Source organism: Pipistrellus hanaki, assembly GCF_964339955.1.
Source record: "Pipistrellus hanaki genome assembly, chromosome: 10".
NCBI classification, from domain to species: Eukaryota; Metazoa; Chordata; class Mammalia; order Chiroptera; family Vespertilionidae; genus Pipistrellus; species Pipistrellus hanaki.
The window spans coordinates 73,007,311-73,030,184 of NC_140512.1; the positions used below are offsets into that span (position 1 = coordinate 73,007,311).

The 22,874-nt window shown below is 45.8% G+C and overlaps 1 protein-coding gene across 5 annotated transcripts in view; it reads right to left on the bottom strand.

The window, feature by feature from the left end:
• Window positions 1-2,570: 2,570 nt before the first annotated feature.
• Window positions 2,571-22,874, bottom strand: part of NCAPG2 (non-SMC condensin II complex subunit G2) — a 69,368-nt gene continuing 49,064 nt past the window's right edge. For 4 of the 5 annotated variants that reach the window (XM_084897490.1, XM_084897488.1, XM_084897489.1 and 1 more), the window contains 6 exons: window positions 17,194-17,381; window positions 15,549-15,689; window positions 12,647-12,750; window positions 11,421-11,521; window positions 9,398-9,497; window positions 2,571-4,868 (listed from right to left, as the gene is read on the bottom strand). In XM_084897490.1, coding sequence (XP_084753616.1) covers window positions 4,817-4,868; window positions 9,398-9,497; window positions 11,421-11,521; window positions 12,647-12,750; window positions 15,549-15,689; window positions 17,194-17,381 — 686 coding nt within the window. In that variant the 3' untranslated portion in view covers window positions 2,571-4,816. The remainder of the gene's footprint in view (window positions 4,869-9,397; window positions 9,498-11,420; window positions 11,522-12,646; window positions 12,751-15,548; window positions 15,690-17,193; window positions 17,382-22,874) is intronic. The other variant, XM_084897491.1, reaches the window with a different exon arrangement.

The following is a 22,874-nucleotide window of genomic DNA, read 5'->3' on the forward strand; positions in this document are numbered from 1 at the left end:
ACTTGAACACCTGTCCACAAACAGGAGGAAGAACGACAAGCCTGCAGCCGAGAGAGCAGAAGCCACACAGCACATCCGCAGGATCTCACGGCACCAGGGCCAAGGACAGGCAGTGCCCCACAGGGATGGGCATGTTCTGACTGCAACTGAAGTGTGGGTCATGGGGTCAAAACTCACCAAACCACTAAGATCAGTGTTTTCACTGCATGGAAAGCATTCCGTTTTTATTTTTTTATATTTTTTAAAATATATTTTATTGATTTTTTACAGAGAGGAAGGGAGAGAGATAGAGAGCCAGAAACGTCGATGAGAGAGAAACATCGACCAGCCACCTCTTGCACACCCCCTACCGGGGATGTGCCCGCAACCAATGTGCATGCCCTTGACCGGAATCGAACCTGGGACCTTTCAGTCCGCAGACCGACGCTCTACCACTGAGCCAAACCGGTTTCGGCAGCATTCCGTTTTTAAAGTAGTCATGTCAGTTTCTCTGGAATGTCAGAGATCTGTATGTACCGTGTCTGATTGGAACAATGCCAGGCAGTAACTCCCATCACAATCCTATGCCAGCGTGGCATTTGGAGGGCGGAGGGTGTTGGAGAAGATGCGGGGATGTGCTGCATCCACATGGAGCCCAGCTTGCACTCAGCAGCCTCACACCCACCTTGTGCCACGGCCAGTGCACGTTGCACAGCCACACAGGGCTTGCATCGCTGGGTAGGCTGTGTGGACATATGGAAGTTGGCCTGGCCACCTGAGGGCGAGCAATCCCAGGGACCCTGGAGGCTTGGAGGTGTGCCGCTGACCACTTCCTGGATGGACTACATGCTGCACGTCTGAGGCCCCAAACCAAAAGGCACTTTTCCACCTACAGGACAAGTGCTCTGCTGTGCCTGAAAGCAAGCATCCGAGGCTGCTACACCGCGGGGCAGCCTGCGCGGGGCAGCCTGCGCAGGGCAACCATCGGTGCGAGCGCCGCGCAGGAGCAGGCGCTTGGCGGCACGGTCTTCTCGGGAAGATGGCCTTAGCGTGCCGTGGCCACTCAGGAAGGAACGTGTTGGTGACCTCGCCAGGAGGTCATGTTGGCGTCCAGGGGAGTGTGGAGAGGAACAGGGTGTCCACAATCACCATCGGCTCCATGTCGTTTTCGATGCCTCAGCTCATTTCCACCTCCCCTGCTGCCACCGGCTCCCGAGCAGCCATGCTGCGGGGACACGAGCTCCGGGAAGGCTGGCAGCTCCCAGGAAGGCTCCCTGCAGAGTCCGTGTCCGGACAGGAGACCCACTTTTATGCCATGATCAACAGGAAGGCACGGGGGAGGGGCAGGAGAGGACAGACTAGTTTATTGTCACGGTTCTAGAGCCAAGCCCACGATGGCACAGCCACGGGTAGGCATGGCAGGGCTGCACTCCCTAAAAGCTGAGAGTCCACGGCTTCCTACAGTGCCCGCCTTCACCTCTGCTCCCCTCACAAGGTCACGTGATGGCATTAGGACACATCCAGACAACATGGAGAACCCCAACTCAAGATCCTACACTTCACATTCTATTTTCCCTTTGCCCTGGCCCTTGAGTCAGTTTCATGCTCAGCCAAGGGTCCTGGCATGCACAGAGGTGACAGGAGTTCCCTGGGGTAGTTGTAGCACTCACCTCCAAAACCGAGTGGGTGTTTCCCTTGTGGGAAGAGGTTAGTTTCAAAGTTATACATGAGTTTTTAGGTTTTCTCTTTTGTGTCATTTTTTTTTTTTTTTAATTGATTTTTTAGAGGAAGAGAGAGGAATAGTTAGAAACATCGATGAGAGAGAACCATCGATCAGCTGCCTCTTGTACACACCCTGCTGGGGATGTGCCCGCAACCAAGGTACATGCCCTTGACCGGAATCGAACCCAGGACCTTTCAGTCCACAGGCTGACGCTCTGTCTACTGAGCCAAACCGATCTCTGCTCTTTTGTGTCAATCTTGAAGGGTGAAATAATCCAACTTGTGAAAAAATGTAATTTCATTTTTATTGGGCCAACATAGTTCATAAAATCCTCTAGCTCACTTCCTGAAAAGGAAGGATATTTCTGAAACAGGCGGTAGCAGCTCACGTGTTACCTCTGCTCCGGACAGGTTAGGTCTCCGTCCCTGTGTGCAGCCTCCAGTGTGGGCTCATCCAGGAAGGGACGTTTCCTGACTACACCTCTCCACTCCCGGCACCAGCCCGTCCCGTGGGCACGTCCCTCGAGTCCGCCACACGTGGTGACAGCTGCTCCCCACGGTGACTGCATAAGCTCAGAGGGACGAGTTTGCGAGGTTCATGCAGACAGGTTCCCGAGGAGGGTCACCAGGTGTCAGGCCTTGCACACAAACTAGCTCTCCCCCCAGATCGCCAGGCGTGGCAGGCGGACGTGTCTCCGCTCAGCTCCACAGGCCCCACAGCTGCCAACTTGCATTCCTGGTGTCCAGCCTGGCCAGGTGTTTTACTCGGGTGAGCAGCCCAAGGCCCACAGTGACAAGTATCCCAAGGCAGAATACGGCAGCCATACCAGTTAATAATGTGGATTTTGTCATCAAAGAAAACACGACAATTTTAAGAAAAACATCAAAAGTGCTTTATTCAAAATAATGTCCATCCCTAGCTACACATTTCCCACGTATTTCAGGTAATTTGTGGATACCATCCCAATAGAACTTTTCTTGTTTTGAGGCAAACTATTCAGAGACCAAATTTTTCACTTCGCATTTTTTGAAGTGCTGCTCAGAAAGTATGTGCACCATTGATCAGAACAAGTGGCAATCTGAAGGAGCAAGGTCTGGTGAATAAGGCGGGTGGGTTCATACTTCCCAGGCAAGATCTGTTAACATGTCTTTAACTGGTTTTGAAGTGTGAGATGGTGTGTTATCACAAAGCAAAATTACTTTGCCGTGTCTTCATATTGGTGATTTTATGAACAAAGCATGGTTCAAATTGATTATTGTTGTCAGTAGTGATCAGTATTAATGGTTCTACCTGGTTTTAGAAGCTCATAATACACCACACCTTCCTAATCCCACCAAATATAGAGCATTGTCTTCTTTCTGAAGTGATTTGGCCTTGCAGTCGATGTTGATGGTTGATCTAGAAGGGGTCTTCAAACTACGGCCCTAGGGCCACATGCGGCCCGCAGAAGAGTCTGATCCGGCCCGCCAGGTTTTTTGGGCAGTGAGCGCAGCCGAGGTGTTACAGTAGGAATTAGTAGTTCATATAGTCCGGCCCTCCAGCTCTCTGAGGGACCGTGATCTGGCCCCCACTTTAAAAAGTTTGAGGACCCCTGATCTAGATCAACCCATGATTCTGTGTATCTGGGATTCTCAAAATAAACCCACTTCTCATCGCCAGTCACAATTCGATGCAAAAAAGACTTGCTTTCATGCCATTGAGGCAACATTTTACTGATGCCTTTTCAGTTTTCCATTTGTCTTTTGTTCAGTTGATGTGGCACCCATTTTCCTTCCTTTAAAATCTTTCCCATTGTTTGTGAACGATCGAAAATTGTTTGATGAACGTTTAATCTTTCTGCAAGTTGTTTTTGAGTTTGACATACATCTTCATTCAATAATGCTTGTAATAGTTGGTCTTCGAACTTTTTTGATTGACCTGGTATTTTTTGTCTTTCACATCGAAATCATCACTTTTAAAGCGTTTAAACCAGCGTTCTTGAGATGAAGCAGTTCGCCATAAGATTCCCGAAGTATATAACTTTTTCTTCAAAATAATGAATTAAAACTTCCCGCAAATGCTTTTTCTTGCACAAAATTCAACATTTTTAAGTGTAAAAGTATCTATAATATCAGCAAATTTGACACATGAAGTGTTGAAACTTGCTGTCAATACAACAAAATAGCATACATATCAAATCTCATATATATCAACATATGTGTAACTCCATCTATTGAAAAAACTCGCATTATTATCTGGTGCACCTAGTGTGTTCACAGCCACTAAAACAAGCCCCACCTCATTTCTTGGCGGCCCCTGCGTCAGGCCTGGCCATAAAGCCGAAGCGCAGTGCACAGCCAGTCTGCATGCTTCTCAGGGACACAGGGGCGCTGTTTTACTCTCGCCGGCTCTGAGGAGAGAATGCTCACATGCCTGAGGTTCTCACTTCCCACCTGTCACCAGGTGGGCTCCCAGGCCACAGGTGCTGACTGGCCACTACTTAGGACCCACGGACAACAGGGATCTGGGACAAACGTGGAGACTTCCTAGTAACCAGGGAGGGCACAATGGGTCACAGACAATGCAGCCAGGAAGCCAGGCGCCAGTCTGTGGGCACTAGAACAGCTCGCGGTTAGAAAAGATCAAAGAACGGTCGTCCAGCGCAATGGAATGGCTTGTATTTGCAGCCACAGGACCCACCTCCACCCCAGGGCGGCGGCTCCAGGACCTGTGTGTGCCGGCCTGCACCTCCCTCACCCCTCAGCCAGGGCTCCGCTACAGCACCTTCTGGTAGAAGACAGGCTCCCCAGAATAGATGTTTTCTTTGCTTTATTACAGTTTGCAAGCAATAGTATATATACACACATATATGTGGCATTTTAAAACAACCAGGTGTGCTAGAAAGGTGTCTTTTTCTTTGCACCCGGATTTCCTGAGCCCTTTATATTAACTGTATTATTGTGCAGGCAGTAGGCAAACATTTAAAAACCTTTGAGCTTCCTACTCACATTTCCCCAAATCCCACCTTCTCCATTACATGGGATATTAATATTAAAAACACGAGGGAAATACATATTCATCTCATTTCCTGTAAGTCCCTTTTCTCTATTTTTTACATAACCAATGATGGCTCGATTATGAATTCAAAAATGCTCCCAACGTTCTTGATGATGATTCATAGAGAAATCTGAAACACAAGGAAAGAAAGAATGAGCTATAAATATAAGTGACCAAATTGTCCAAATGTGCATTTTCACAAAGTAAATCTAAAAATGCTAGTTAACCAACTACACTTAAAAAGAAAGTTGAAACAAGCAGTCACTGTCACTGACGGGTCCACGTCCGTCAGGGAAGGAAGGACGACACTGTCGTAGTGGGTGCGTGGCACGTGGACAGCGTCAGTGAGCACAGCCATAGGCCAGGGCCCCAAGGACCCTCCACAGATACAACTATTCAGCCTTTTCCGAGGGACGGGCTTCCTCCCTGACGGTGCTCGGCGAGGGAGGCTCTGCCCACGACTGGTACTCAGTGCACTCCGCCCCTCAGCACCCGCATCCTGAGCTTTCCCTGTACACAGGAACAGGACGGGATGCGCTACCGCATGGCAGCCACTGGCGCGTCACCTGAGACCTGCACACAGGCTTCACATTGCCTCCCTCCCTGCCAGCCCTCCCAGCCGATGTGGGCGGGCCACTGAGTTTCCCTCCCGGGGCCTCTCCTAAGCCCTGCAGGCCAACTCAGGCCTAGAGCCGACCTCTGAGCCTTAAGGACACTCCCGGCCTTCTCGATGCCCAAATGCCACGAGGGTGCGGCACTCCCCTCAGAGAGTGCACGAGCCAGCTATGCTCTTGGCTCCTGCCCGGACGCAAACATCGATGTTTATCCCCATGACAGCTCCTCAGCCAGAGCCCGCCTCCTGCTCCCCGTGGAGTGATACACCACATGGCCCTTCGAGCATCAGTCCAAGCGCATGTGGACCTGCACTTCCCAGGAGCTGCAGTAAGAGGTCTGAAGAGTCAGGTGAAGTGCATCTTAATGTTTTATTTAGCCCAATACACCCAAAATACAGCAATCCATTATCAATATAAAACACCCCGACAGCCCTGGCCAGTGGGCGACAGTGGTTAGAGTGTTTGCCAGAGCACTGAAGGGTCCAGGTTTGATTCCCGGTCAAGGGCTTGCACCTGGATTGCAGGCTCGATCCCCAGCCCTGGTTGGGGCACATGCGGGAGGCAACCAATTGATGTCTATCTCACATCGAAGTTTCTCTCTCTCCCCACTCCTTCCCTCCCTCGCTCTTCCCCCACTTTGCTCTCTGTAAAAGTCAATGGAAAAATATCCTCCGGTTGGGATTAACAAAAGACAAGAACCCACACTGCTGACAAGCTGCACAGTCATGCTCATGCTGCCTCCAGGGCTTGGCGTGCACTCTGCCATGCCCTGCTCAGCTCAGCTGACTCACATTCCGAGTGCTCAGTGTCCACAAGGGGCCAGCACAAACCTAGAAAGATTTTAAAATTTTCTCTTTATCCCTGGAATTCAAGAGTTTTACTAACACTTGGATGTGATTTTTCGTCATCAACCCCATCCAGAATTTAGTGAAACAACAAAATCTTTAAAACTACATATTCTCCTATCATTTGTTAAATCACAGCCTGTCTTGGGTCTATTTCCTTGGTCTGCCTTTGTCCCTGTAACTTCCCTGTAACTTCTCTTCATCAGTATCTGTCCCACAGGTTGAGAATCGCTGCTGTAGAGCCTAAGACCATCAGAAAACAGATATTTACATTACAGTTCACTATAGTAGCAAAATTACAGTTATGTAGCAACAAAAACGTTATGGTTGGGGGTCACCACCACATGAGGAGCTGTATTAAAGGGTCATGGCATTAGGAAGGTTGAGAACCGCTAGCCTAGAGAGACCAGGACAGTCACGAGGGCCAGTGTTAGCCAGACCCAAGTCCTGGTGGCCTGGGAGAGAAAAGCACCCTTTATCACAGCCAGGGGCAGAGACAGGGACACAGGACACACCGAGTCACCAGCACCCACTTACTCACAATACTGTCTCCTTGAGTGAGCACAGCCTTGAAAGACGGGAGAGAAAAGCATTCAGCCACCTTGGCAGGAACTGATGAACTCTAGGCACCAGCCGCTCAAGCTGACCTACGTCTAGACTAGCACAGACACAGCTGCCGTCACCCTGGACCGAGATCGAGCCAGCACCCGGACCGCTGGCACCGCACGTGCTCCTGGCATAAGCAAGGGGCCAGGGCCGGTTTGCCGGAGACAAGCCGCTGACAAGGCAGCGTTTGGGCTCGAACCCAGATTGTGCCCTCATGAGGGAGAACACCCCACAGCCATAGCCACAGGGAGGCAGGCAATCCATTTTCTGAGAAAGCAATAAGAAACAATGTATGTTTTTATTAAAGATTAGTCTTATTGGGTCGGCAGCTAAGTAATTGCGGATTTTTTAAAGAAAATCAAAGACAATTTTTTCATGGAACTAAATAACTTTATTCTATAATGTATTGCCCATTTTGATCAATGACCTTTTGCCATCTTTCAGGCAGCATCATAATCCCATGTTCAAAAAACTTCTGGTTTTTATTAGCAAAAAACTGAATCAGGTACGATTTGACATCATCATCATTATTGAAATTTTTACCATTCAAGGAGTTTTGTAAAGATCGAAACAAAAAGTAATCAGATGGTGCAAGGTCAGGACTATATGGTGGATGTGGCAAAACATCCCAACCAAGTGTGTGGCCTTGCATTGTCATGATGGAATACAACACCTTTTCGATTTGTCAATTCGGGCCGCTTTTCTTCAACTGCATTGTTTAATTTCGTTAGTTGTTCAATGTAGACATCAGAATTGATCGTTCGGTTGGGTGGTAAGAGTTCAAAGTAGACAATTCCTTTGTAATCCCACCAAACTGATAACAAAACCTTCTTTTGATGAATATCAGCTTTTGATGTTGTTTGAGTTGGTTCACCTGGCCTGCTCCACGATCTTTTCCGCTTGATATTGTTGTAAACAACCCATTTTTCATTGCCAGTTATCAGTCGTTTTAAAAATGGATCATTTTCATTACGTTTCTTTAGCAAATCGCAGCTGCTAATGCGTTGCGTTAACTGTGATTCTTTCAGTTCGTGAGGAACCCATGTATCGAGTTTTTGAACATAGCCAAGTTGTTTTAAGTGATTTTCAATGCATGTATGTGATACATGAAGCTTCTCTGCAATCTCACGTGTTGTACTGTGACAGTCCGAATTGATTATTGCTTTGATTAGGGCGTCATCAACTTCAACTGGACGACCAGAGCGTCTTTCATCTTTGAGTGAAAAATCACCAGAACGAAATTTGGCAAACCAATTTTGACACTGCCGTTCTTTTAAGGCTTCGTCACCATAAACAGCACATAACTTTTTATGAGCTTGCGATGCGTTTTTCCCTTTGCGGAAATAAAAAAGCAAAATATGACGAAAATGTTCCTTTTGATTTTCCATTTTTCAACGAACGCCAAACAAAAACTACAAAACAGATCAAAAAACTTTTTTTACTGATTAACAGCTGAATAGCCAACTATCAAATACAAAATGTGTTTTACATTTGTACTGTGTCTGCAAACCTAAAAATTCAACTGAAGCCATATATGTGTGAAACCCGCAATTACTTAGTTGCCGACCCAATATTTATGTATAGTTTTTAACTATCCACACTATTGGTGATGACAGAAGCAGGTTTTGACACATAAAACTCAATTGTCATCCATCATCACATCAACAGGCTAAGAAGAAAAATCACATGGTCATGCCAATACACGCAGAAAAAACTGCTGAAAAATCCAGCACCCATCCTTCACATTAAAAACTCATGAACTTGGAACAGAGCAGAGCTCATCAACCTCATAAAGCTCGTGTACAAAAACCCTCAGCTTCTCATCACCCCTAATGCTGAGAATGTGGAAGCTTTCAGACGCAGAGAGGAACGAGGTAAGGAGGTGCCCTCCTGCCATCCTTTCCAGTGTGCGACCCAGAGTCTGGGCTAAAGTGGTAAGGCAGGAAGGCAAGAGAGGTCTACAGATGGGGAGGGAGAAACAAAACTGCCTTCACTCATTTGTGAGCAACTCAGGATTTTGAAAGCTTTTCTCCCAAGGACAGCATATCAGGTACAAAGCTGATTTCCTAGTTCTGAGCTCTGTAAACTCAAGTTCACAGAACAGCGGGAAAACGTGTTTCTCTGGCTGCTCTGAGTGCACAGTTCAAGGAGCATCGGCAGGGTGCTGCCCGGCACGGCCCACAAAGTCTGCCCGGGGGGGGCGGGGGGGGCCGCGCACGGCCGGCAGAGGCGCGGTGGCAGCAGGAGCCCAGGGAAGAAAGCCTTCCTCTCCGGTGGGAACGCTAGGGAAGGGGTAAGCAGAGCTTAGGAGTTCCCATGGCTCCACAGGCACAGCGAACCATCGACAATAACCTACACAATAATTCGGAGGCACGCACTTACTTTTCTAGAGCAATATTTTACAAAGTTGTTTTTGAGGACAGACACAGAAATAAATTAAACCTATGTTCCAAGCGTTTGCCAACAAAATGTTTCCATCTTCACAATCCCAAGTTCTCTAACTGCCTGGCTGTGGGCAGAGCGAACACGTGACTAAGACACCTGAGAACAGCCAGCCCTTTCCAGATACCCGCCCGCGTGTGACCGCGCCTTACCTTTCCCTGCTGTCCTCTTCCAAAGTGATCTCCATGAATGTCTGCAGTTTCCTGTGAACGGCAGCTGCAACATCCTTCACTCGGGAGCTTTTATGCTTACCTGGAAGTACGTTAAAGAGGAAAAAGACTAACGTGACCACACAGGACAAACATGTCTGCCAGGAATGCAGGCACAATTTCAACACAACTGAGCACCTCACCTCCCTTAGAGCCGGCCCACTTATTGACCGTGGGCACTAACCGCCCCCTCACAGGAAGCGAGGGGCCAACGCTGGCGAAGCTCCTTGCGGTTCTGAGGCGGAGAGCGCGCCAATGAAGGTGACCCAGGACTTTCCACCAGAGAGTGCATGCCCACCTGTGCCTCCGTGACAGTGACAACTACCAGGAGGAGTCACCACCTGCGTGGCACCTGTGACGCACTAGTCTCCGTTCTCTCAGCCTCCAGAGACGGTCCCCTCAACCTGCTGATCTGCACTAGGCACACTCCCGTGGGGAGGCTTTTTGGGGCCTGGCCGTGGGCACACCAGTTACAAATATTATCCTAAGACTGCAGACTCGGGCTTATGGGGAGATCGTTCGTTCCCAGGAGCACTCTCTAGATACAACATGTTACTGAGAAAATAACTTTGACATTATTAAAACTGAACAAAACCACAGAAAGTTAATGGTAATGCATTGCAGGGTGTTACTGTATTGTACTCTGAGGAAAGCATTTTATAGCAGCTCCAAGCATTTTCCCAGTACTATTGCAATTTGCTGGGGCAGTCACAACAGGTAAAGCTAAGGCTTAAGCATTTAGCAGATACATTCAATATTAACACCAAAACATACCATCATTAGCAAAATATATTCAGATTTTTAAACATCCTATATAATTAAAGCCTAATATACTAAGTGTCCAGTTGACTGGTCAACCTTTCAACCAATCAAAGCATAATATGCTAATGATATGCTAAGGCAGTTTAACCGCTATGACATGCACTGACCACCAGGGGGCAGACACTCCAACCAGTAGGTTAGCTTGCTGCTGGGGTCTGGCCGATTGGGACTGAGCAAGATGGGCCGGACATACCCTGGAACCTTCCCGTGGTCCCTCCCCGGCTGGCCAACCTCCCGAGTCCCTCCTCAGTCCTGAGAGTGCACTGGTGGGGTCCCTCGGCTTGACCTGCACCCTTTCACAATCCAGGATCCCTCCGGGGATGTCAAAGAACAGGTTTCAGCATGAATTACTGAATTCAGCATGAATTACCCAGTCTCACAGGCCAGTGTGCACGAATTCATGCACTGGGCCTCTAGTATGTAATAAATGACAAACCTATAGAAATTCAATTCTGAGGCATAGGAGGGATACTTACTAGGTCCAGGGGGGAAAGGTGACGGGAATAGGAAGTACCGTATTTTCCGGCATATAAGACGACCCCCTAATTTTACAGTTAAAACAGGTTTGGGCCTATATTCGCTGTATAAGACTACCCCCTACTTCAAAGAAAAGACTTACTTTGCCGTCAAGATCTGCAGGTAATTTTTGTGCAATTTTGGTCTTTTGCCCTGATTTTCAGTTGACTTTTTTTTGTTTCAAAAGTCATCTTATATACTGGAAAATACGGTACATTAAGAAGCTCAGGCCAGCTGAAACCGGTTTGGCTCAGTGGTAGAGCGTCTGAAAGGTCCCAGGTTCGATTCCGGTCAAGGGGATGTACCTTGGTTGTGGGCACATCCCCAGTAGGGGGTGTGCAAGAGGCAGCTGGTCGATGTTTCTCTCTCATCGATGTTTCTAGCTCTCTATCCCTCTCTCCTCCTCTCTGTGAAAAATCAATAAAATATATTTAAAAAAACAAAACAAAAAAAACACCTCAGGCCAGCTGGTTACCCCCAGTGCAGGCTCAGCCAAGTAGAGGGAGCTGAGCAGATAAGTGTCAGAGCAGGGGTCACAGAACACGGGAGCTGAGTTCCCAGAAGTTCCAGAACAGTTCTAAGATAGGGCCAGCTACAGCCCAAACAATGTAATAGAAATTTAACCAACCTTTATTGATAACCAAAATAATATGCATAACAGCCGTGAGACACACAATTCCTTCAATATCGTCAGAAGTAACACACATCTTTAACTCATCTAAAAATGACCTGCAAAAAATAAACATCTGAAATTACTCAACAGCATGCACCCTAATACCTGTAGAAGACAAATACAAGTAGGATTCATTAACCACCGTGAATTCTAGTTCCCACACTTTTCAGTCTGGTATGCCAATCCCACAGGTGAAACAGGCCATCAGAATAGATCTTCTGGTGAAGGAAGTTACTCTGTATGTCCCAATACACACCACAAAACTTAGTATGTTTCTGAAAGGTAATTCACAGCTGCAGAAAACGATGTTTTTAAACTTCTCATTGAACTGATCTGCTATTAAAGTTCCACAGAGATCAGGCATCTGCAAAACCATTCTTTCTTTAACCCTTCAGTCTTGTATGTGCCAAGCCTAGGGCACCAGGTGAATGAAGTGGCTGGAGAAATATTCAGGTGTGTGCCCACAAGCGGAAGCCATGCTGACACCTCACCCAGTCACATTCTAGGAGCACACATAGTAGCAAGCATTTTATAAAACATATTAACGTTTTAAATGTCTCCCTCTAAGTGAATTTTAGTTATGAGAAGCATAATCAGAGAGTATTTGGATGAATATATTATATAAAAAGTTAGAGAAATTCTATTTTATATATTCTTATATAGCCCAGAAAGGCTCTGTAAGTATAATGTAAATATTTTATGTAATATTTACAATGTATTAGTATAATATACAAGTGCATAATATAATGTAAATGTTTCAGTGTAATCTATATATATAAAAGCCTAAGCAACTATTACCACTGGTCAACCGAATGACCAGTCGACCAGTCGCTATGACGCGCACTGACCATCAGGGGCAGACGTTCAATGCAGGAGCTACCGCCTGGTATTCAGTATGCTCCCACAGCCAACCTCCCATGGTCCATCCCCCTGACTGGCTGGCCCTGATCCCAGGCAGAGGAACCCCATCCGTGCATGAATTTGTGCACTGGGTCTCTAGTGTAAATATAATGTATAATCTAATGTAAATATTTTTAATCACTGATAAAATGGGAGAAGAAAAAAACTATGTTTTTGTCAAAGAAAGAGCACAGCTCTGAGAAATTCTGAAAGTGGGAAGGAACAACACAGGCAGCTGAACCACAGCCACAGGAAGAGTATTGGACAGTGAAAATGATTACCTGACCACATTCGGAGATTTTATGATTATTCCTATTAAACACCTTGAAAATGGGGGCAGGTCTGAAAGATACTCTGGGGGGGAAAGGTCTTCTACATCAGAAACCTAAAAAAAAAAGTTTTGAGTCAGTAATTTATCAGTTGAGACTGAAACATAACTTATTTTACATGGCTTTGAGAAAGGCTTTCCAGAAACTCAAAAGAATGACTTTACTAGTTGTTGCAATTTCTACAAGAACCTTGATTAGTCTATTATTATATACATGAAGCCTTTAGTTAGAGCACAGAAAAAAATCATGCAACAAGCCTTTTGTCAGTCATCTCTATTACCTTCTGTAAATAATGTGCTATGTTAGGAAAATCTAACACGTGTTCTTATTAGTACAGATCTGGTTTTCTCCACTTCAAAATGATTGACATTGTGGACTAGAGAATTCCTGGTTATGGGCGCCCTGTACCCACATGTCCCGGGAAGCACCTCTGGCCAGCACCCAGCAGCTCTCTCCCTGGCTGTGAAATGAAAATGTGTAGATGTGGCCAATGTCTTCTGGAGGAGCAGTGAGGACCTCGGGTCTGGACCCACATGGGGCCCTGCCGGGACCTGTGCCCTCCATCAGTACCTTTTGTTTCGTCACCCATTCCTGGGCGTGAGCTCTCTGTGCACACGGCTCTGGGGAAGTCTCGATCCAGGCCCCTGCAGCTGATGCGTGCACTTGCCCACCTACCCATGTCGACTGCCACTATCTTTGCTATTTCGAGGCTGCCTTAGGGAATTTCACTCTGGCACAACCAGACGACACTCCTGATAAGCCTCTCATGGTTCCTCTAAAGACACTCTTACGTGTGTCATACCACTGTTTCTCATGAAAATGCTTTACATCTAAATGCTATAAATGCATCTCACAAACAATGACACAAATGACTCCTGACTGGTTAACATAAACACATGTCTGGAGATTTGAGCACACACACATCTATGAGGATGACCAGCCTGGTCAGAGGACTCTGTGGTGCAGGAGCCGCAAAATGCAGAGCAACGGTAAAATACTATATTACACAATATAGTATTGTGTAACTCAACAGAGACAGAACCGTACAAATAGCAGGAAAGGAGGAAAAAAGGGGGACTAATAAACAAACTTCAAAATGGTCAACTTACCCCCAAGCATATACATAACTCCTTTAAAGTAAATGAATTAAGCAACCCAACTTGAAGGCAGAGATTATAAGATTGGATGGGGAAAAGACCCCCACGTGGTTTCTATGGTGCGGAGTGAGAAACAGCAGGGCACAGACGGTGTGATGCTGCTGCAGAGAGAGACAAATCCCTCAAGGTGAGCCTTAGAGTGCATGCGCGGGGTGACAGAGCTCCCGACACATGGAGGGAAAGTCCACCGCGCTGACCTGCGCAGAGGACAGGCAGATGGACAAAACCAGTGGGGGCACAGGGCAGAGGTCTGTAAACGCCTTCTCTAAATAGTAGATAAGTAGTAAATATTTTCAGCTTTCTGGGCAAAACCATCTTTACACCTACTCACGCTGTTCTTGTAGCACAAAGCAGCCACAGGAAATAGGTCAAGAATGACCTATTTTGATTGTGATTTAAGATAACTTTATTTACAAAAGCAGAGGGTGGGCTAACCCTGACCATTCACTGATTTCTTTATTACTGTTAGCTACTTAGCACTGGAGAAAATAGCTGTAGTTCTTATTCTGTGTATGACTTTCTTTCAGGTTTCAAGGAGGACCTTAAGTTCTATTCATGTTTTAAAATTTAGTTAACTTTTTAAAAATTCATGGTCTTATAAGATTACATGCCAGATGTCTACATTCATATACTACAGTGGTGTTGCCTATCAGACCCCACTTCTTGGCTGAGAAAAACCTTTCTTTTCAAGTCCCTGTTCATGCCCTTCCTCACCACCACCAATGCCCCGAGGAAAAACAGCACTTTTGTTCTGAGGTAAGTTATCACCCTGATTATGTCACTAGCTCAGCACACAGGCTAATTCCATAAAGCAGCCTACTGCGAGAAGGCAGCCAGCGCCCTGGAGTAGGAACCAATCATCATGTGTCCAGGCTGCTGCCAGAGCTTGCAATTCCTGTGTGTAGGAACGAAAAGTCAGGCGCACGTGTGCATTACTCCAACCATGTCCAGGAGCCCCGCACCCACTCATCACCAACCATGACTTTGGCCTCATCAGCAGAAAGGAATCTTAAGAAAAGAGCCTGAACCGGTTTGGCTCAGTGGATAGAGCATTGGCCTGCAGACTGAAAGGTCCCAGGTTCAATTCCGGTTAAGGGCATGTACCTTGGTTGCAGGCACATCCCAAGTAGGGAGTGTGCATGAGGCAGCTGACTGATGTTTCTCTCTCATCTATGTTTCTAACTCCCTCTCCCTCTCTCTTTCTCTGTAAAAAATCAATAAAATATATGCATCTAAAAAAAAAAAAAAAAGAAAAGAAAAAGAAATGTATCACTTCGCCCAGGCCAGTGGTTCAGTGGTTAGAGCATTGGCCTGGACACCGAAGGGTCTCGGGTTCAATTCCCGATTGAGGGCATGTACTGGGTTGCAGGTTTGCTTCCCACCCCTTAGAAAGGGTGCAGGCGGGAGGCAAACAGTAAGTATGTCTCTTTCACATCAATGTTTGTGGGGGTTTTTTCCTCTCTCTCTCTCCCCCTCTCCTTCTCCCCCTTCCTGAAGGAATAATTTGGTTACAATCATTCCAGTCAAATGACTCTAAAATACAAACTACCTATGAGGTCCAACAGCTGGAGAAGCAAACCCCCACTGAAGAGTGAGCTCTTAAAAATAGTCATTATAACATAAAATGTGCTGCTCGAGAGAAGAGCACCTGGTATGGACAACAAGAAACACGGAAGTCTCAGAACCACAGGCTTCACCTTTCGCAGCTGGTGACTTATCTCGACGACAGAGGCCGCCATCAGCGTGGAAAGCACTCCGCGGTGAACGGGCGTGCCCACGTGCCAAGACTGCACTGTTGTTATAAACTCATGCAGGGGGGTCTGAACAGAGTGCAGGAGCTACGGAGAAAGCACATCGGCAGTTCGGCGGTTAGAGAACAGGCCCTTCCAGGGGAGCCGGCATGCCCCCCCGCCCCCCACCTCAGGTGCAGCGTGCCCACCCACCTGCCCTTTGTCCACCTGTCTCTCCTTCTGGCTGCTGACTCACATTGTTAGGCCCACGACCAGAAGACAACAGACTGGGAAGAAGCCCACTAGCAATTATCTGCCTGCCATTGTTTGCCCCAAAGCAGAGGGAAAACCTCCAGGAACAAAAGTATCAATATCAACAGAGGAAAAAGAAAGAAAAGGTGAAGAAACATCAGACACTGAAAGCAACATCAGCATTGTGCTCAGCCCATGATAACAGGCTGATGAGAATGTGGAAAGTCTTGCCACACATCACGCCAATAAACAGACCACTAGAACCAACTCATCAAAAACAGGAACCTTCCCATGTAACTCAAATAAAAACCAGGCTAAAGAAATACCACCACCAACCTTCCATTACCTCCATCAGCTAGGGACAGAATGAAACCAAGCCTTCAACATTTCATGGGCATCCTCCCATGTAAGCATTTCTCATTAAAAAGTAGCTCAGCCTTGGCTGCGTGCTCAGTGGGTAGTGTTGACCCTCAGACCAAAGGGTCTCAGGTTTGATTCCGGTCCTCAGTAGGGGTGCGTGCAGGAGACAACCAATCCACATATCTCTCTCATGTAGATGTTTTTCTCTCGCCTCCTCCTCCCTCCTTTCCATCTCTATCTAGAAATCAATGGTAAAATGCCTTCTGGTGAGGATTAAAAAAAAAAAAAAAAAAAAAGTAGCTGAAACCAGTTTGGCCTTCAGACTGAGGGGTCCCGGGTTCGATTCCCGTCAAGGGCACGTACCTTGGTTGGGGGCACATCCCCATTGGAGGGCGTGCAGGAGACAGCTGATCTCTCTCCCTTCCTCTCTGTAAACATCAATAAAATATATATTTTTTAATTAAAATTAAAATTAAAAAAAAATTTTTAAAGTAGCTCATTCATGCTTTTAGCCACTACTTAGAAAAATAAAGGTGCTCTCCATGACAACATATTCTGGGGGCACCACAAATCTGGCCCCCAGGCCACTCAGCAAAGGGAGCTGCTGGCCTGCCACAACTGAAGGAGTGTGAGGTGCCAGAGGGGAGCTAAGGGGGGATGTAGATTTTATCAGGGGAAGTCTTATCATCTACAGGGAATGGCAGGTACGCGCTCTCTGCAGGCCTGTGCCCTCAACGCAGGAACACACCTGTACCAAAGCGACAGTCAAACCTGCTCACACACCAATGTGCCCTGCTAATCTGTGATGGTGGGCAAGTGCACCCAAGGGGGCAGCAAGCACTAGCTCCTCCGCACTCTGCACCAGACCCAGCAGCCCAGCGACAGACACAAGCAAGTGCTAGCAGCCTGCACGAGAGCAGATGCACTGCACGCACCCCTTCCCGTCATACAGCATCTCCATCTGATGTCTAACCACCCCACCCTGTGAAGACGTGAGTACCCGCAGGCCTTCTTCCGGTTTCTTCTTAAAGCTCCAGGCCATACACTCCAACATTTTCTGAAAGACTTTCTGGATCATATCAAACAGCGTTGCAACTTCTTCGTCTGAATCTGTTTTCTGCTTTAAGGAACTTTCAGTTACCTCTTTTAGAATGCCAAGAAGTAATGAAACATAAAAGAATCCCTTCACTAGAAAGAAAATTGGAAAAATCGGTTATCTAATCACATAATTTAATTGAAAACATTACACATTCTTACTTAATATTGGTGTATTATGGTGACTTTAAAGAAGTTGTCCCAAGTAAGCCAATAGCAGGTGAATCATATTAATCTTACTTTTTAATAGATAACACCTGTTCCTTTAAATATACCAGTAAGACCAAATACCTTCAAGAACAGTACTGCCAACTCAGGCACCGAGAACCATGCTCACTGCGCGCATGGGCAGTGTGCCTTGGATACCTGTGCTAGCGAATGTGTCTTATTTCTCCCCTAACAGCGACACCCAATCAGCACCAGCTCCACAGAAGTCTGAGAAGACGGCCCACGAGCTTTCAAAATAGGACTGACTGCACACTCTCGCAGACCAAATGTTAAATTTCTAACACCTGTATTACATTGGTGTCTTTCTCTTCCGAACCACTTCACTGTGCAATATTGATTTGGGAAAATGTTTTCCATATGTGCGCCTAATCCTGCAGCACACCCTAGAGCTATTGTCTGCAAACTGTGGGTTGAGAGCCACATGCGGCTCTTTGGCCCCTTGAGTGTGCCTCTTCCACAAAATACCACGGCCTGGGTGAGTCTATTTTTTTTTTTTTTTTTTGAGTATATTGAGAATTTTTATTTTCTGAGTTATTTGAAATTCTGTAGTCACAGAAACCTGAATTTTAGAGCTAGAACCACCCTCATCTCCGAAGATGAAGAAGGAGGAGCCTTGTTCAAGGTCACACACAATTAACAACAACACTGGGACTGTGCAAAACTTTGACTTCCTAATTTATTCTTTACATTTCTTTCTACTACGCATTTCTTTAGAGATGAATAAAAATAAGATACAGGAAAATAAATATACCAATTTCCCGTATTAGTCAGCCACCAGAGATAAACATCGCAGAACAAATCAGTAATACCATCCCAAATACTAACAATAGATATCACTAGTATCCCCAAACCATATTATCTCCTAAACATTGATAAGATTTTTCTACAGCAATTGTATTATTCATGTATCTGTTCTTTTAACAATTATTTGGGTGAGTCTATTTTGAAGAAGTGGCGTTAGAAGTTTAAGTTTAAAAAATTTGGCTCTCAAAAGAAATTTCAGTCATTGTCCTGTTGATATTTGGCTCTGTTGACTAAAATGTGTTTGCCGACCACTGCCCTAGCGATCTTGAATTTACCTCCATTTCCGATACTGTAAGCTCTACTTGAGACAGGTAAGAAGCTAAACCCAAACCCCAAGTTTACCTGCTAAAGTAGGTAAGAGCAACTGTTGTGTTCAAGAAGTCTCAGGCACTACCAGAATCAACAAAGGTTCTAAAATCTTTGCAAATATAGAAGAAACTTCCAAGAAACTAACCTCTTTTATTTTAAAGGAGGCAAGAGCCCTTGCCGGTTTGGCTAAGTGGATAGAGCGTTGGCCTGCAGACCAAAGGGTCCCATGTTCAATTCTAGTCAAGGGCACATACCTCAGTGACAGGCTCCCCCCGGACAGGGCCCTGGTTGGGGCTCATGCAGGAGGCAACCAATGGATGTGTTTTTCTCACATCGATATTTCTCTCTTTCCCTCTCTCCCACTCTCTCTAAAAAAATCAATGGAAAAATATCCTCGGGTGAGGATTGAAAAATAAGTAAAAGGAGGCAAGGGACACAATCTCTCCACACCAGTCAGCCAGCACAGTGGAACAGGTGGAAAGGGAACACTGTGGCTCTGAAATGAAGTACAAACAGCTCAGAAGCAGCCGGTGTGCGAGATTACAAGCCCCTGAAAATAGCAGGGTTTGTCCGTACAGCCATCGCAGTCCTGGGGCGTGGGGACAGCCAACACTTAAGGCATGCCTTCAATCACTGACAAAAACCCGAAAAGTTAAAAATTTAATTCAAAGTGATTTCATTATATTGAAGCTGTATATGCCTTAGAACCAAATACACATAGACAGCAGCTCAGTCAATAGCACAAAGTCCTGGAGAGAGTCAGAATCCACGGTGTGGGCGACAGAAGACACAGGACGTCCCTGCTGCCCTGCGGTGCACCACTCAGGCCACTGCTAGGCAGGGTGCGTCAGCCTGTGAGTTTGGTTCCCAGTGGCCGAGAGCTCAGGCACACCTGTCCTCCTGGCACAGCCAACTCCACACAGGGCCGTGGTCGCCATTACTCTGCCCTTCCCACCCATGTGAGACAATGCCGTGGGTTTCCTGTAACTTTTACTAGAAAGGCAGCCTTCCCATCCCGCTGTGCTGCTTTTGCAGGACTGTCCTTTCTCGTGCTGCCCCACAGCCATCACTGTCCCTGCCTTGATGCATCCATCTTATATAGAAACTGCTGTTTGAAGTTTTAGCCTGCTGTTGTGGCTTCTGTAAACACTGGCTTGCTTAAATAATAAGGAAATTAAGCCCATGGCCAGAGTAGAAGAGGAGCAATAAGGGTGTCTCTGCGTCCCTGCAGATCCCCACGCACTCTAGGCCGCAATGAGTAGGAGGGCTGCTGAGATGGGCCTTAAAGCCTAGGGCATGGGCCTGGGTGGAGTCGCTACAGGTAAGAAATTCACCTAACTAAGCAGATACTGTCCACAGACCTGATAGCAGCGGAATGGCTTGGCTTCCTGGCCCTATGGGGCACATTAAAATTCAAGCATGAAATTCTGGCAAAGGTAGTCAGTTGCCATTCCTGTTATATTTATGCAAACAATCAGACCAAATTGAATACGATAGATAAATTGGTCTTAATTTAGCTCTTAAAGGTAATTTTAAGAAAAATTTTTTTATTTCAGTAGAAATTATTAGAACTAAAATGTTTTCTTTCCCTTCCCCCAGACCATTTGTTATAACTCTTGCTATTCTAATTGCTCAATAATACTAAATTTTATAATACAGTTTGTCTCCACCAAGTCACAAGCCCAACTCCTGTGCCCAGGCCTCATCGTCCCTCTGACAGACAGCAAGGATCTCTGGGCTCTGAAAGAAAAGTCCATCCCTCTTCAGCATGGAAGTAGCCAGAAGAACCCCACCAACGTCCATTTTCCCTAAAAGAATTCAGAGCCAAGATCCTTAAGGCAATATTTAGACGGTAAGACAGACATGAGCAGAGCAAGGACTGTGGGCCAATTAGCACTACCGGATGTAACTAAGTCCTTCCACCTCTATGTATGTGAGACAAGGGGCATAGCCAAAGAAAGGGGTTCTCACCCAAAGTCTCAGCCCCTGGAAAAGGACAGTAACCTATTTATCCAAAAGACTTGATCCCATTGTGTCTCCTGCCTCCAGGGAGTAGCAGACAAAGCAGTCCAGGAGGCTTCCCTAAAACCAGTGGGGCCTCTACAGATCCCATTGACTCTTCCAGACCCTGACCTACACACTTCACCAGCTTACATGGAAACCCAATCTAGAAAAGCTGAACTCCATAACCAATCTGTACTCAAGTTCTTACAGGCTTTACAGTCCACCCAGAAAGCAGTCCAGAAGCACATCCGAGACACTCTGCCTGTACCAACTTCTAATCCGGTTAATCCCTTCCAACCTGGTAACTCTGGGTAAAAAAATTTGCCACACAAGGACTGACTGCTACCTGGAAAGGACCACCCCCACGGCAGTCAAGGTCAACGGGATTCTGACGTGGCTTCATCACACCTGGCTTAAGACAGCCCAGGCAAAATAGTGTGTCCAGGACTCTTTGGACTCTCTAAAGATCACTCCGGGCCCTCATCTTATAAACTGGCTCACTGCCTTTATTTAGCAGAGAATTAATTCTATCCAACTTACAGTCCTCAGAGGTCAAAAGAGTCAATGATTTGACTCATGTACATAAAACCAGTGGGGAATGAAGCATCCATCTTATATAAAAACTGCTGTCTGAAATTTTAACCCTGCTATTTGGCTTCTGTAAACACTTGCTTGCTCAAATAATAAGGAAAATAAGACTACCCCCATTCAAGAGAGGCCGTGGACAATGCCCCAGACAGAGTTGTCAGTCATGGCCTCTTCCCAGCACTCAGGCCTTTTTTCTCAGAAGACCTGGAAGTCTCATTCCAAATTTGGCAGACAAAGAGCTAGAAAAAGTATAAATAGAGAAAGTTTCCTCCATTTAGGGGGGGCGGGGAGGAGGCAGGGTGGCGCTCAGAATTTGAAAGACACATTTTTCTCTAGGCCTGCACATGATTATAATAAAATGTAACTCCCCTTTCTCTAAGCGTTAATTTTTCTCATGCTGTGTCACTGCAGAAGGCCCTGTAGTTCTGTGAGCTCGGACTTCCACGTCTGGATGATGTGAGCTCGAGAACATCACTTCTGGAAGACGCACTGCTGCCTGGAGAAGGCTGTGCTTAATTATTAGTAATATTTGGGTGACTGGTGTCATTTTTTTAAGTGTGTGTATGTGTGTGTGTGTGTGTGTGTGTGTGTGTGTTTTAATTGACTTCAAAGAGGAAGGGAGAGGGAGAGGGGAATAGAAACTTCAGTAATGAGAAAAAATCATTGATCAGCTGCCTCCTGCATGCCCTGACAGGGAACTGAACCGTGACCTCCTGCTTCACGGGTCAAAACTCAACCACTGAGCCACACCGGCTGGGTGGGTGACTTTTTTTTAAAAATTAAAATATGTCATTAATTCAATGAACAGCTAAACTGCTCAGCACAGTCCCATTGGCAACAGGACTACAGGATGACCCCAGAGCTGACTCTCCTCTGCACAATCCTGATAAGATTCTTTGCTCAAGTACAAATACCATTTCAGTTGATCAGAAATCAACAGCAGTAGATTAGGGCAGAGATTTTCAACCTTTTGCTTCTCCTGGCACACTAAATAATTACTAAAATTCTGCGACACATCAAAAAATACTTTTTTGTCCATAAAAAAAATAGATATAATTTTTATTAATTCACACAAGATGTCTATTGTGCTAGCTGTTGTCATTTTCTTTTTTTATTTGACAATCTAAGGGAAAATTATTTTGGTACATCGTTTGAAAATTGCTAAACTAGCACCTTATTTGTGGGAACATACACCTTTTCATGGTGAAACTGCAACACTGGAGGATTGAAAATTCTATTTTTTTTTTTTTTAAATATAGAACTGACCTTTATTGACACTTAAAAAGAACAAAGACAATTTGATAAGTGCCTTAATTACAACGTACCTGCTATTTACCTGCAATTACTTTTTATACACAGCCTAAAATTCTTGTTAACGCCTCAGAAAAGTAAATTTTATGACTACTAAAAATAGATTCAGTGCTTGAAAATAATTCCTAAGCGGAAAAAAAAGTTTTAAAAATGTAAACTTTTTTTAGTGTTTCAATGATTAAGCTTAAATTTAAAATGCTATTTTCACAATAGGAAATACAAGTTATAAAGGGTTAAACAAACAAAACAAGAAAACACCCAAACTTTGGAAGCAATAACACTTGGTCCTGGCCAGATGGCTCAGTTGGTTCGAGAGTCAACAAGGTGGAGGGTTCGATTTCA